The 15,082-nt window shown below is 43.3% G+C and overlaps 1 protein-coding gene across 7 annotated transcripts in view; it reads left to right on the plus strand.

Annotated features, from left to right (window-relative positions):
* The window catches only part of RYK (receptor like tyrosine kinase), a 102,987-nt gene that overhangs the window by 53,593 nt on the left and 34,312 nt on the right, over positions 1-15,082 (plus strand). For all 7 annotated transcript variants that reach the window (XM_053307652.1, XM_053307653.1, XM_053307651.1 and 4 more), the window contains exons 10-11: positions 10,101-10,170; positions 13,633-13,765. In XM_053307652.1, the coding sequence (XP_053163627.1) occupies positions 10,101-10,170; positions 13,633-13,765 (203 nt within the window). The remainder of the gene's footprint in view (positions 1-10,100; positions 10,171-13,632; positions 13,766-15,082) is intronic.

The raw sequence follows: 15,082 nt of genomic DNA on the forward strand, positions 1-15,082 counted from the left end.
CAATCGAACCACTTCCCTCAGAAACCCTAAGACCTATAGCGGAGGCACTGCACTGCTACAACTGTCTGGCGTCAATCGACCTGAAGGAAGCGTAGCTCCACGTTCCAATACATCCGGACAGCAGGAGGTACCTTCGCTTAAAATATGCGGGTCGACACTTCCAGTATACAGCTCTGACATTAGGCCTGTCATCTGCCTCTAGTGTCTTCATGAAGGTTCTTGCGCCACTAATGGCACGGCTATGCATACAAGGGATCCGGGCCTTTGCGTACCTCGATGGCTTGCTTCTGCAATCTTGCCCCACTCAAGAATCCCAGAGGGATCTCGAGGCCACTTTCTATGTCCTGGATCTCCACGGGTTCACAATCAGTGTTTTTTTGTTTTTGTTTTTAAAAGCCATCCGACTCCTTCTCTACAAAGTCACCTTATAGGAGTCATCTTAGACACAAAAGCAGCTACTCTCTCTACAGCCAGACCGTCGGATATCTTGGAGCCAGCATGGTGTAGTGGTTAGAGTGCTGGACTAGGACCAGGGAGACCCGAGTTCAAATGCCCATTCAGCCATGGTACTAGCTGGGTGACTCTGGGCCAGTCACTTCTCTCTCAGCCTAACCTACTTCACAGGGTTGTTGTGAGGAGAAACGCAAGTATGTAGTACACCGCTCTGGGCTCCTTGGAGGAAGAGCGGGATATAAATGTGATGATGATGATGATAATATCTCTCCAATCCGAGGTCAGATGTGCGTTAGTAGTCCCAAAGGCTATCTTAGCATTCTACCGAAGCTCCTGGGCCTCATGGTGGCCACAATAGATGCGGTACCTTGGGCTCGCTTCCATCTCCGCGACCTACAATGGTTCCTCCTTCCACACCAGAAGGCGATCGCCAATGATCCAAGATCCTGCTGGTTATTCCATCTCCAATCCGGTCATCTCTCCAATGCTGGCGGATACCAACAATCTTTTAAGCGGCAAGCCCTTCTTAGGTCCTCCCTGGGTCATCGCCTACACAGCTGCAAGCGACCAAGGATGGGGAGCTCCCCCCAAAACATATCCGCCCAGGGTCTCTGGTCCCCCCAAGAAAGTGATCACAGCATCAACTGGAGGGAACTCAGAGCCATCAGGCTAGCCCTTTTAGCCTTCCAGTCTTCCACACAAGCGAGCCATGTCCTGGTAAGATGGACATTATAGCAGCCCAGGCTTATATCAACAAGCAAGGAGGGACCCGATCTTGGTCCATGCACCAGGAGGCAACACTTCTCCTATCCAGGGCAGAGTACCACCTAGAGTTCATAATCGCTCATCACGTGAAGGGGAAACTCAGCGTAACAGCAGACTGACTCAGTCACACTGTCATCGCACCAGGGGAGTGGAGTCTGCATCCCACGATCTTCAAACAAATCACAGAATGGTTGGGCACGCCAGTCCTAGACCTCTTCGCAGCCCCGTCCAACAGGAAACTGACCGACTTCATGTCCATATTCCTATGCCCAGGCGCAACTGCGACAGACGCCATGTCAGCACCCTGGCCAGAAGGGCTGCGGTACGCATTTCCACCAACTCCGCTGCTAGCAAGAGTGTTCCGCAGAATCCGACTGCTCCGGGTGGTAGTCATCCTCGTAGTCACATTCTGGCCCAGGCACCCCTGGTGTTCCGGAGCTACTTCATCTAGTGACCACACCTCCATGGGAACCTCCTCAAAATCAAGACCACCTGTCACAGGGACCCGTTCTACATCCCGATCCAGCCTGGTTGCGCCTTGCCGCTTGGAGACTGTGTGGCTCCTCCTCAGGCGGAAAGGCTTCTCTGGCGCAGTCCTGAACACTATGCTGGCCTCTCACTGACACTCAACTGAGAGCGTATATCAGTACACGTAGAGCATGTTCCTGCGTTGGAGCTCTAGACACTCCTTTCCACAAGGCTCGGAATCCATCCGACACCTTCTTCAGTTCCTTCAGCATGGCCTAGAGAAAGGCTTCCGTCATAACACCTTAAAGTGACAGACAGCGTCCCTGCTTCCTATGCTGCCCAGCGCGGACTCCCCGATTTCTCAGGCTCACGCTGACCTTCGTCGGTTCCTAAGAGGCGATTCCCTCCTGTCACCACCTACAGTGCATAGGTTCCCCTCCTGGGACCTACACATAGTCCTGCGAGCTCTTCTCTCATAACTCTCTGAGCCACTTCGAACCATTCCTATTTGGATTCTCACGTTTAAGTTGGTTTTCCTGGTGGCCATTATCTCAGCAAGGAGAGTATCTGAGCTTCGGGCCCTGTCTGTAAATAAATCCTTCTGCATCTTTCTCGAGGACGTGGTGCACTTGGTACGGACCCTTTCCTGCTACCAAGGGTATCATCAGCACTCCATCTCTCCCGGGACGTGTTCCTGCTATCCTCCTGTCCTCGGGCCGACTCACCCTGCTAAAAAGAAGTGGCACAGGCTAGACGTGCCCCATTGTCTCAAGGTGTACATCACAAGCTCTGCCTCGTCCCGGACCTCGGACACGATGTCCGTCTCCTACCATCCACTCCCTAAGGGGTCAGCGGTGTCGTCAACTGCCATTGCATGGTGGATCAGAGCCTGCATCTCGATGGCGTACGAGTCCCAACGCCTCAGACCACCAGCCTCTATTGTAGCCCATTCTATGAGGTCAGCAGCTGCATCAGTGGCCTTCTCTACTACTGCTTTGGTCGAAGTAATTGGCAGGGCATCCACATGGGCTTTTTTCATCTACATTCACCAAGCATCACAAAATCAACGAATTTGCATCTGCCAGAGCCTCCTTCGGGAGACGGGTGCTGCAATAGATCCTTCCTCAATAATAGGTCAGACCGCCCCTGCCCGGGTTGGTCAGCTGTGGTATGTCCCAATGAGATGCCCCTGGCTTCCAGCAACCGAGAAAGGAGCATTGGTTTCACTTACCGTGAAGGCTTCTTCTGGTTGCTGAAGCCAGGGGCATCTCGGCCCACCCAGCTATGGCGCTCTGACCTACTCGCTATCAAGGAACGGGGTTCATAGGGCCCAGGCCTGCGGTTTCCTCCTGGTTTCCCCTTTCTGTTTTTTCCTGTTCCTTCTCATTCTTCTCTATAGGGTGCAAGCCTTGTTCTCCTATCGGCCCGAAAGAACCGGGGAGGAGTTATCCTCCTCGGGCTCGGATAGGCGGGACTTGTTTTTTATCCAATCAAATTCTTTCCTGCTTTGGAGCTCCTGAGAGGGATAACCCTATGAGATGCCCCTGGCTTCAGCAACCAGAAGAAGCCTTCACAGTAAGTGAAACCAATGCTCCTTTTCCCACTCTGCATTTTTTTGGGTAGGTTTTAATTTATACTACACTAATTGTATCCGAACAAGAATGAGATATTTAACTTTTTAATCCTCTGGTTTACTTAATGGTTGCATTATGTTAACTAATTGTTACTGTCTGTTGTGCCTTACTGAAAACTCGCCTAGAATGTTTGTAATGTAATTAACTACAGATTGGGTTATACATTCTTCATGTCTAATTATGGGTTAAAGTTATATAATTTGTTTTGTTGAAGAAATGGGTTGACTTATTTAAAACAAAACAAAAAATAAGGAAATAATATTGATAAGAAAACACAATATGAATGCTGGAACTGTTTTATAAGATAAGATTTGAGTTTCCGTATATACTTAACTGCAAGTCAGTCATTTTGATGTTCAGCAGTTCATGCTGTCAAGTCTGTAATCAAGGAATAGGTTTATCAAAACAAACTTGGTTATCAGACTAATTTGCTACAAACTACCAGTGTTCTAATACTAGTTCTTACATCTCCCACAGAAGAGTCTTTTGGGGTAGAATGTACTCAGTTAAAATTTCTGTGCCCTTATTTCTTCTCTCCTCCCATTTTGATAAGTACTGTAAGAAAAATCTCAACTTTTCAAGGAGTTTAGATTTTTTACGATTTGATACTGAGATATCAGTATAAAATAGATAATTTGATTCTGTATCGACTTGCAGAAGAATTCCTAGTTTGCCACCAGTTCATCTTGTGGCAACCTGGGATCCGGCCCTCAGTGACTGCCACTAGGTTGTGGAATGCGCTCCTCGTGGATATAAGAGGATTGTCTTCCTTGGAAGCCTTCAGAAAAGCCTTAAAGACCCATCTCTTCAGCCTGGCTTTTAATGATATCTAGTTTTAACCTTAATCTTAATTAGATTTAATCTGGTATAAATGTTTCTTGATTTTAATTATTTGTTCTGTGTCTTTGATTTTCATGTAAACTGTCCTGAGCCACTTCAGGAAGGGCAGTATATTAATTGAATGAATGAATAGAATGTTTTGTCTACTAGAGATGTGCATGACTCGGATTTTTTTATTCGATTTGAGCTCTAATCAAATAGCAAAATACTCAAATGATTGATTGATAATTTTTTATACTGCCTCTCATAGAACAATCCCAAGGCGGTTTACAAAACATTTAACACAATACTATTAAAATTACCCAAAAATATTAAATTGGAATTAATTGAGGGAGTATAATTCTATTGGTGCTTATGGATCTCTCGGCGGCTTTTGATACCATCGACCATGGTATCCTTCTGGATCGCCTGCCAAGACTAGGTGTAGCGGGCACTGCTTTGCAGTGGTTCTGCTCATACCTCTCGGGCAGATTTCAGAAGGTGTTACTTGGAGATTGCTTCCCTACAAAGTGAGAGCTTTTTTATGGTGTCGCTCAGGGCTCCATCTTGTCTCCAATGCTCTTTAACATCTACATGAAACCACTGGGAGAGATCATCGGGATTTGGTACAGGGTGTTATCAGTACACTGAAGACACCCAAATCTACTTCTCCTTCAACAGCAAAATACAAAGTGCTGGTTATTACCTATAAAGCTTGGACCCACAGTATTTAAGAGAATGCCTTCTTTGTTATGAATCCCGTTGCTTAGTAAGATCTTCAGGGGAGGTTTGTCTGAGGGTGCCACCAGCTTGTCTGGTGATGACTCAAAGGCGAGCCATCTCTGTAGTTGCCCCAGGGCACTGCACTTCCTGCTGAGATTATTCCAGCTGACTTGGACTCCACTATTTCTGCAAGGTCTATAAAAGAGGTGTCCAGCAATCCCTCTTGCAGTATTAGGTTGGATCAGTTTCAATCTGTGACTGCTGAGGATGTGGACAAGCTGCTTGGGGCGGTGTGGCCTACCACTTGTTCTCTGGATCCTTGCCCAACTTGGCTGCTTCTATCAAGCAGGGAGATTGTTGGAGGTTGCCTAGTCAATATCTTAAATGCATCCCTGAGGGAGGGTAGGGTGCCTCCTTGTTTGAAGGAGGCAGTGGTTAGGAGCCAGTGGTTAGGAGCCAGTGGTTTTGGAGGAAACTGATTATCTAGACCCATTTTAAACTGGCTTTAGAGCTGGCTATGAGGTTGAGACAGCCTTGGTCGGCCTGATGGATGACCTCTACCGGGGAATCGACAGAGGGAGAGTGACTCCGTTGGCTCTTTTGGATCTCTTGGCAGCGTTCAATACCATCAACCATGGTATCGTTCTGGATCACCTGGTGGACTTGGAGATAGGGGGCACTGCTTTGCAGTGGTTCCGCTTCTATCTCTTGGGCAGATTCCAGATGATGGAGCTTGGTGACAGTTGCTCCTCAAAATGGGAGCTGTTAAATGGAGTCCCACAGGGCTCCATTCCGTCACCAATGCCTTTTAATATCTATATGAAACCACTGGGTGAGGTCATCAGGAGATATGGTTCAGGGTGTTATCAGTATGCTGATGACATCCAAATCTACTTCTCCATGTCAGCGTCATCAGGCAATGGCATAACTTCCCTAAATGCCTGCCTTGAGGCAGTAATGGGCTGGATGAGGGATAACAAATTGAAGCTGCATCCAAGCAAGATGGAGGTGCTCATTGTAGGTGTTCAGAATCTGAGGAATGAGTTAGATCTTCCTGTGCTGGATGGGGTTACACTCCCCTGGAACGAGCAGGTACGGAGCTTGGAAGTACTCCTGGACCCAGGCCTCACCCTGGTATCTCAAGAGTAGACTATGGCCAGGAGTGCTTCGGCTGATTTGGCAGCTGTGTCTGTTCCTTGAAGAGGATGATCTCAAAACAGTGGTGCATCAGCTGGTAATCTCCAGGCTTGACTGTTGCAATGTGCTCTACGTGGGGCTGCCTTTGTACGTAGTTTGGAAACTTCCATTAGTTCAAAATGCGGCAGCCAGATGGGACTCTGGGGCAACCCGGAGAGAGCCAGCGTGGTGTAGTGGTTAGCGTGCTGGACTAGGACCAGGGAGACCTGATTTCAAATCCCCCATTCAGCCATGATACTTGCTGGGTGATTCTGGGCCAGTCACTTCTCTCTCAGCCTAACCCACTTCACAGAGTTGTGAGGAGAAACCTAAGTATGTAGTACACCGTTCTGGGCTCCTTGGAGGGAGAGCGGGATATAAAATATAAAATATAAAAATTAATAATGATAAATATTATGCCTGTTTTGAAACAGTTACACTGGCTGCCAGTATGTTTCCGGGCAAAATACAAAGTGCTGGTTATTACCTTTAAAGCCCTGAACAGCTTAGGTTACCTTAGAGAACATCTTCCTCTGCATGATCCCCACCACATGTTAAGGTCATCTGAGAAGGTCTGTCTCCAGTTACCACCGGTACATCTGGTGGTAACTCAGAGACAGGTCTTCTCTGTAGGTGCTCCTGGGCTGTAGAATACACTCCCTGCAGAAATCTGTAATTTGAATTCATTATTGGCCTTCAGGAGAGCCCTCAAAACCTACCTGTTTGGCCTGGCTTTCCAGGGTTTTTTAATTGTTAATTGATTTTAATTGTTTTGGTTTAATGTAAACCGCCCGGAGCCATTTTTGGAAGGATGGTATAGAAGTCGAATGAATAATAAAATAAATCAGTGCTGCTCCATCCCTGTTGGCTTTCAGGAAACAACTAAAGACACATCTCTTCAGCCAGGTTTTTTAGTTAGTTGGTGTGTTTTCATGGGTATTTTAATTTGATCTTTTATGTTTTAACTGTTTTATGTTGTAAACTGCCTAGGGACTCTGGTAGTGGGAGGTATACAAATTTGTTAAATAAAAAATATAAAAATACAACTTTAAATAAAAGTTGAAAAAATCTGCCCAATATAACCATAAAATACAAAGCAGCCTCAAGAAAAATAACATTCATATAAAAACCTGGGTAAAAAGCCAAGATTTCACTTGCTTCCTAAAAACTGTGATGGAGACTGAGGAGCGGATACCCACTGGGAGAGTATTCCAAAGTCTGGGGGCAATAACTGAGAAGGCCCTGTCCCGTGTACACAACAGCCAAGCCTCCCTCATGGTCAGCACACAGAGCAGAGCCCCCTCTGATGACATTGTCAAGTGGGCAAAAACACTTGGGAGGAGGTGGTCCCTCAGGGATCCAGGGCCTAAACCATTAAGGGCTTTAAAGGTCAAAACCAGCACCTTGAATTGATTTGAGTTATTCGGCCATAGGGAACAATGGGGAACTCGAAACACCACAGTGATCCCCATGGGTAGGCCGTAGGGACACCAAAGTAGACTGGTTGGTAGGGCATGATGGGTGCTACCTACCACCTAACCCACAAAAGAAATGGGCAAGCAGGCAATTTTAACTTTTTAAAAAACATTTCTTTTAAAAAAAAACCATAGGATCCTATGGGGCTTTGGGGGAAAGGTTAAAAACTTTAAAGCTTGCCCACTTGCCCATTTCTTTGGTGGGTTGGATGGTAGGTAGCACCCATCATACCATACCACCCAACCCACTTTGTTGTCCCTAGGACCTACCCATGGGGATCATTGTGGTGTTTCGAGTTCCCCATTGTTCCCTATGCCCGAAACAAGAAGAGTGCACAAATTTTGAAATCCTGCCTTCAAAAACACTGCAGAACATAAGCACTCACATTCTGTCCAAACACAGAATACATCTGCCAAACACACAGTCCAGAGATGGCCAAAAAAAGATCACTGACCCAGAATCCACTGCCAGCCACAGTGCCTGCACTGCAGTAACATCATTGGCACAAGTTGTTCTCCTACAGAATTGACTCCTTACTTCAGCATTGCAGCACCTGCCACAGCAGCACCCAGCAAGCATAGCCATAAGCTCAACTAGAACAGCTTCTTCAGGCACATTTTGACTGAGTACACCTTGCAATGCAGATTGTAGAACAGACCAGAGCAGTGAGTGAAGCACCGGTTAGTCTCAAGGCCAGACATGGAACTCATCCCTACAATCACCAAGAAATATTACTTATACACACACACACACACACACACACACACACACACACACACACACACACACCCCTCTCTGAGCGGAGCAGCCGCCGGCCATTTCTCAACACCATCTCACAAATGGACTAAACCACAACTCAAAGTCAGGCAAGCACCCAGGTTCTGCCTTTGTCAATGCTGGATCCAGCAAAATCAGATAGTTGTTAATATAGCAGTAATAGCCAGTTATATAGTTGCAAATTCAGAAGTGCAGGTGCTCTAAATGACAACCCCCATGGCCATGCCCTCCCTCAAAGCCAGAGAAGCCAAGAAGTACCAGCGGTCTGTCCCTATGCACGCCCCCCCAACTACACCCCTGGCAATAGCATGGCATATTCTACTCAGTGATGAGAAAACTACAAAATTGGACCTTCCTTGATTCCTTCCTCCTTCCTGATGTATACTCTTCAAGGGCTCCCTCTGCTCTCCACCCAGTCACTGGGGGCACAGTTGCTCATGATGACACTTGATTTATATGATAACAAGCCAACCAAGAAGCAAGGAAATTCCAAGCCAATTGGAAGCCAGTGCCAGAAAACCAATCAGCAAGGGGGGGTGGGAAGCCTTGCCAGAATGGCACTTGAATAGATTCAAGCTCGAGTCAGGGTTGATTCAGTTCAAACTAGAATCAGGCTCTTCATTCTTAGAGTGATTCGATTAGATTTCAAATCACTCAAATCAGTCGAATTCGAGCTCAGTCCAATTCGACTTTAATTGATTTACACATCTCTACTCTCTGCCACCAAAAAGGAAAGGACTGCTAGTCATACAGCTCTGTGTCATTTAACATAGGAACAGCATGGCTGTAGAGAAACTTTCTACATGTTTTGATTTACTCATTCCTTTGTTTAAATCTGGTGCAATTGCAAATATTTTTATATTCTTAGTGTGAGACATTAGTATTCTTACATTACAAATATACCTAATTCAGTATACTGCCTCTTTAAAGCTAAATTATTCAGTTGAATAGATATGTCCTTGGAGATTCACAGTATATTATAAAATGATTATACATGAGAGAACCAAATTGACAGAGTAAAATAGTACCTGGGTCTTTATAGGCCTAGTCATTTTTGCACAAAAAATTGACTTATGTGGTTAATACTGTAGATTAGTATGATAATGGTGCATCCTTTAGTTAATATCATATAGCACCCAAAATAATCAAGCCTCCAAGGACCATACTTGTTGGCTTCTAATTTATATCAGTTATTATTCAAATCCCTCCTTATTACTTTCGTTTCAATGCACCGCTTCAAAATCCATTTGCCACTGAAGATGCAACAGTCTGGTAGCTTCTCTGTATTCCTGGTTTGTACTTTTGGACACAACTAGAAATACAGAAAAGCTGACTGAAGAAAATATATGGTGTGGCATGTAAGTAAAGTTGTGCCGCCTGGTGGTTTTCTTTGGTAGACTACAGGAGAGGTTTACCATTGCCATCTCCCATGCAATGTGAGATGATGCCTTTCAGCATCTTCGTATATCGCTGCTGCCCGATATAGGTGTTTCCCATAGTCTGGGAAACATATCAGCAGGGATTTGAACCAGCAACCTCTTGCTCCCTAGGCAAGTTACTTCCCCACTTTAGTTTCTTGAAAATTGTTGTTTGTGCAACACCTGATAGTAATATCCCATATGCAGCCTAGGATTCTGTTTGTCAGCCATGTAATACAGGGAAAGCATGGGTGATATGAGGCTTATGGGCTTTAGGGTATGTTCACACAGTGCCTCTGACTCAAAAGGTTTCCATGTAAAAGTGCCTTTAGAAAGATGAGATATAAGGTTTGCCCATGCAAAGTTGCCTTAATAATGTTTGGTTTTTCAGATCAAGCCTCAGAAGTTCAAGTGACAATGATGTTGACAGAGAGCTGTAAACTCAGAGGCCTCCATCACAGGTTAGCACTGTTGCTTTATTAAGACAAGAGTGAATTTGGATTTATTTTGGGAAGTAGGGTGGCTGTATCATCTAAGAGGGTAATCCTTACTAAAAGGAGGGAAATTTTTGTTTTCTGTAAAAATACTTCACTGGCCATGAACATTTTTTTCAAGTTTAGCTTTCATATGTGTCTTAATCGTAGGGGCTTGCCAAAGTACAGATGTGAGGGATACAGGAGAGAAGAATACCCTTTGCATATGTTTCATGTATGAATTCCGAAATAACATATGAACATGACCCTGTGATGCAATTATGAAAAGAGAGTCAGAAAGGGGTTGGGAACAGTCCAGCAATACACTTGCTGAATAAGAGATTCACATTTTTAACAGATGAGATGGGCTTAGGGTTTCCTGTTCCAAAGACCTCTGTCCAGAACACACATTTTACCCTTAGACATTAGAACTTTGTTCTTCATTGTAAGGTCCAGGAGCCAGTAGTGGCTCCCATCAACCCTAAGTGTGGCTCCCTGATTGTTGGGCCTGTGTGAAGCTCCAGCCAAAGGTGACTGCTCTTCACAGTTCCTTTGACACCATGCAGAGGTGATCATTTGCACCGTGCAGTGCTGTGCTTTGCCCAGAGATGGTGGGTTCCTTTATGGGCAACTTAGCCCTCTTGAGCTTCTATACTGTACTGGAAGGTGTGCATGAAGTACTGGGAAATGTAGCCCTATCCAGAGTTTTCCCCATAGAGCTCCTAAGAGATGGCTCTGACTCTCTGAAAGGGCCCTCCCAGCACTGAGAAAAGCATAGTACAGTGGGAAATGGGCAAAAAACATTCAATACAAGAGCCAATACAAGGTCCTTGCTTGAAAAATAGTGAAGATCACTGCATTAGGAAGTTAAACTCCAGTTTTTATCAGATTTAAAAAATTTGTTCAAGCCCACTATAACTTGAGTGAAAAAATTAACCTGAAATGAAAAACTCCCCAAGTTGAAATTGTAGATAGATCAAACTTTAAAATGGATAAACATTGGTAACAAGTGCCTTGAATTTTCTTCTCTTTGCCTCTGGGCTCATTCCTTTCTTAGGTTTGCCAGTAAGTACTGTATTTCATTTTTAGAGTCTTCAAGCAGAACTATGACAACTTATTGTGCTGTGTTATTTTTCTACCTGTGGACAACTTCTGAGAGTACTCTGTCAGCAGAACATCTCTTTGATGCAGATCTTGCATGTGGTGGCCATCAGTTATGAGCTTTCTCTGTGGTCTGTGTGATCAGTAATTTTACAGCAGATGCTATGAGTTTAGAAGAAGATAGGAAGTGTATTCTTGCAAAGGTTTAGTAGCAGGTTACAGAACTATTTTTCACTGGCCCCTTTGGGAAATTGGGTTCTAGATTAGATGGACCTTTGGTCTGATCCAATAGCACTTGTATAGCAATAGCAATAGCACTTATATTTATATACCACTTTATAGCTGGAGCTCTCTAAGCGGTTTACAATGATTTAGCATATTGCCCCCAACATTCTGGGTACTCATTTTACCGACCTCGGAAGGATGGAAGGCTGAGTCAACCTTGAGCCCCTGGTCAGGATCGAACTTGTAACCTTCTGGTTACAGGGCGGCAGTTTTACCACTGCGCCACCAGGGGCTCTTGTATGTCCTAAGACTTATGATGCAGAGCCATGATGCAGCAATTGTTTGTTTATATTATCATTTATTTACTATATTTATATCCTGCTCTTCCTCCAAGGAGTCTAGAGTGATGTACATTATTATATTTATCCTTACAGCAATCCTATGAGGTAGGTTAGGCTGAGTGAGAAGTGACAGGCCCAGAGTTACCCACTGAGTTTCATGGCTGAATGGAGATTTGAACTTGGGTCTCCCCAGTCCTATTCCAGTATCTCTAACCACTACACCATACTGACTATCCAGTGTTGAAGTTAAGCAGGCCTTGTTCTGGTCAGTATAACTGAATCACAGCTTGAATCCCAAAGTGTAACTCCTGTTGGGAACAAGGAGTCCCCGTTACCTCCCGTTCATTGATAGGGCTATGAAAAAGTTAGGGTACTTCCTCTTGATCTGGAGCCTTGCAACTTGGTACATATGTAATCCAAGATACCCGGTTACCAGAAAAATTTGAAAATGGACTTAAAAAAAAATAATTAGGGATTCTGTATACCCTGAAATGACTAACTTACTGCCACAGCAACCAGGGCGCATAACTTTTGTACACATGTAATCCAAGGCACTTTGATTTCTAGGAACATCTGAGAAGGTGGCATTTGTAAGCCTTTCCTTCAAAATTGGGCACTCAGTATGCTCCATATAGTTAAAGCACTTCCAGACCCCCAGAAAGCCAAAATTAGATGCATGTGTATTTCAAAACATGATTATTAGAAAAGCCTGAACATAGAACATTTTTGCATCAGGTGATCAAAACTTGATGTATGGCATGTCTTATAAAGATTACCATGCCAGTGCAGAGCATACAAAACCACACATGGAGCAGAAAGTTGGGCTAAGAGAAGTGTTGCCTTCCACAGGCTTAAATCAGGCTTGGATTGAGGGACAGGGCACATCACTAGTTGTCAGGAACATGTGTTGATTCTTGTAGAATGCAAGTTTCTCCAGCTAATATTCTGTAAAGTTGCATTTTTTAAAAAGGGTGTCATAATTATTCCAAATAGGTCACAAATCCCTCCAAAGGAAGCAAGACAGGCTCATTAAGCCAAAACTATCTTTGAGAGAGATTTGTCCGACCTAGTTTCGGCTGCTGCTGGTGGAGTTTCAGTCTCTTGTGGTAAATTGTTAATCCTGAATTATTCTGATGTTCTGCTTTCAGCCAGTTGATGTGGAAAAGAGAATGTTCAGAAATCCCACCAGTTTTTGTGACATACTATTTGGGATCAAAAGCACAGTCTTTCAACCCCTCCCCCCCCCACCCCGGTAAATATTTATAACAGGAACTAGAAAGACAACATGCAGGTCTTGTAAATTTGCCTGTCCCTTCATTAGTAGAAAAATGCATTGTTAAAATCTTTTAACCAGTGTGATTTTTAAAAATGTTTTATAATTGTAGCATTAAGACAAGTAATACATTGGAGCAGTCTTTCAATGTCTACTTTATCCAGTCACTAGTTTTAACATGATTGTGAGTCACTTCTGTCCCCTCCACATTCTCATTGTCTTGTAAATTGTGTGGATAGAGAAGTTTTGAAAAAGAGATGAACTAGCAACTTCAACTACAGTTATATTAGTGTATACATCTGGCTTTAAAAATAAAGGTGGCTTTACCTACTACCTTGAAAAGATTTGAATTAAGGTACTGGGATAATTGTGAAGCACATTCACAGTGCAGAGATACTGATACTATCATCACTATTTTTTCTAGGCATGAGTTGATGATGTAATTGCTCGACAAACTCTCTCTCTCTCTCTCTCTTTTTCTCTTTATATATAATTTTTCCCCCTCCCCAGAAATCTGCTCCCTATCACTCATGTTTGTACAGAGGAAGGAGAGAAACCTATGGTACTCTTGCCTTATATGAACTGGGGGAACCTCAAATTGTTTTTGCGGCAATGCAAACTTGTAGAAGCTAACAATCCTCAGGTAAGAGGTGTTCAAGCTAGGTATCAGATAATATCAGTGTCACCAGTTTAGACGTCATTAAAACTGTTGATACATTTGCAAAGGATTTATGAACTTTTTTGCAGTAAAACCATTGAGAAGCAGATATGGTCAGTCTTAAAAACAAGAACTGGAATATTTATTTTTTGAATTTATATACCGCCTAGTATAAAAATCTCTAGGCGGTATACAGAATTAAAAACATAAAACATAACACATTTAAAATTCATACAAAGATAAAATCATAATGGATAAAAACACATTAATAACACATTGACATTTTAAAAATTGGGGGGGAAATTACATTGTGATTGGTTTGATTATTCTTGCATAGTACAAATTTGTAGTGTTGCTTTGTTTTTCCAAAACATGCACCTAAAAGCAATACCATAAAATCATGAGTATTCACTGCTTTGCTGGGTAGTTGTCAGCCAAGCCATTGTGTACAAAACCAAAACAGATGCTGCAGTGTGGCGATAGCTTTTGCAATTTTTGAGAACTTGTTTTCCCTTATGAATGAAATTAGAAGTAAAAAATTCTGCCACATTTTGAATAAAACTAGAGGACAGGAAGTGCACAGATAAAATAGTTTTGCAGGGTGACTCAGGTCTACTGCCATCATTGTCTAGGAAGATAGATTTTGTTCTTTAAAATGATGAAACAAGTTGAAAAAAATAGTCCTGCTCTGTACATTATTTATTTATTTATTGTTAAATTTTTATACCACCTTTCATTAAAATAATCTCAAAGTTGTTTAAAAAACATTTAAAATAATATAAAAACATTAAAACTACACAATAAGAATTAAAATGGAATATAAAAATACAAATCTAATTAAAAGTTTAAAACATACGTACAATATAACCATAAGATACAAAGCAGCAGCAAACAAAACACTCATTTAAAGCCTGGGTAAAAGGCCAAGATTTTTCTTGCTTTCTAAAAGAAGTTTCTCTGAGCAGCTTTCAGTACCAATGACTGTGGTATCTTTCTGGGTCAACTGTTGGAAGTGAGGTTTTGGCACTCCAATCTGGATGGCAGTTTTCCAAAAGATGAAGCTAGGGAGCTGTTGCTCTGCCCAATGGCAGTTGTGCCACAGGGTTCTTTTGGTGTCCAGATTGCTTTTTAACATTTACATGAAACCACTGAATAAGGTTATTGAGGGATTTGGAATGAAGTGCCATCAGTGTGCTGATGATAACCATCTCTGTTACTCCTTTTTAAATCAGATTTTAATGAAGCTAGTTGTTTGCACCATTGTAATAATAAGTACACACTTTGAGATTTTGGGCTCTGATT

The sequence above is a fragment of the Hemicordylus capensis genome, chromosome 3, assembly GCF_027244095.1.
Source record: "Hemicordylus capensis ecotype Gifberg chromosome 3, rHemCap1.1.pri, whole genome shotgun sequence".
Lineage (NCBI taxonomy): Eukaryota > Metazoa > Chordata > Lepidosauria > Squamata > Cordylidae > Hemicordylus > Hemicordylus capensis.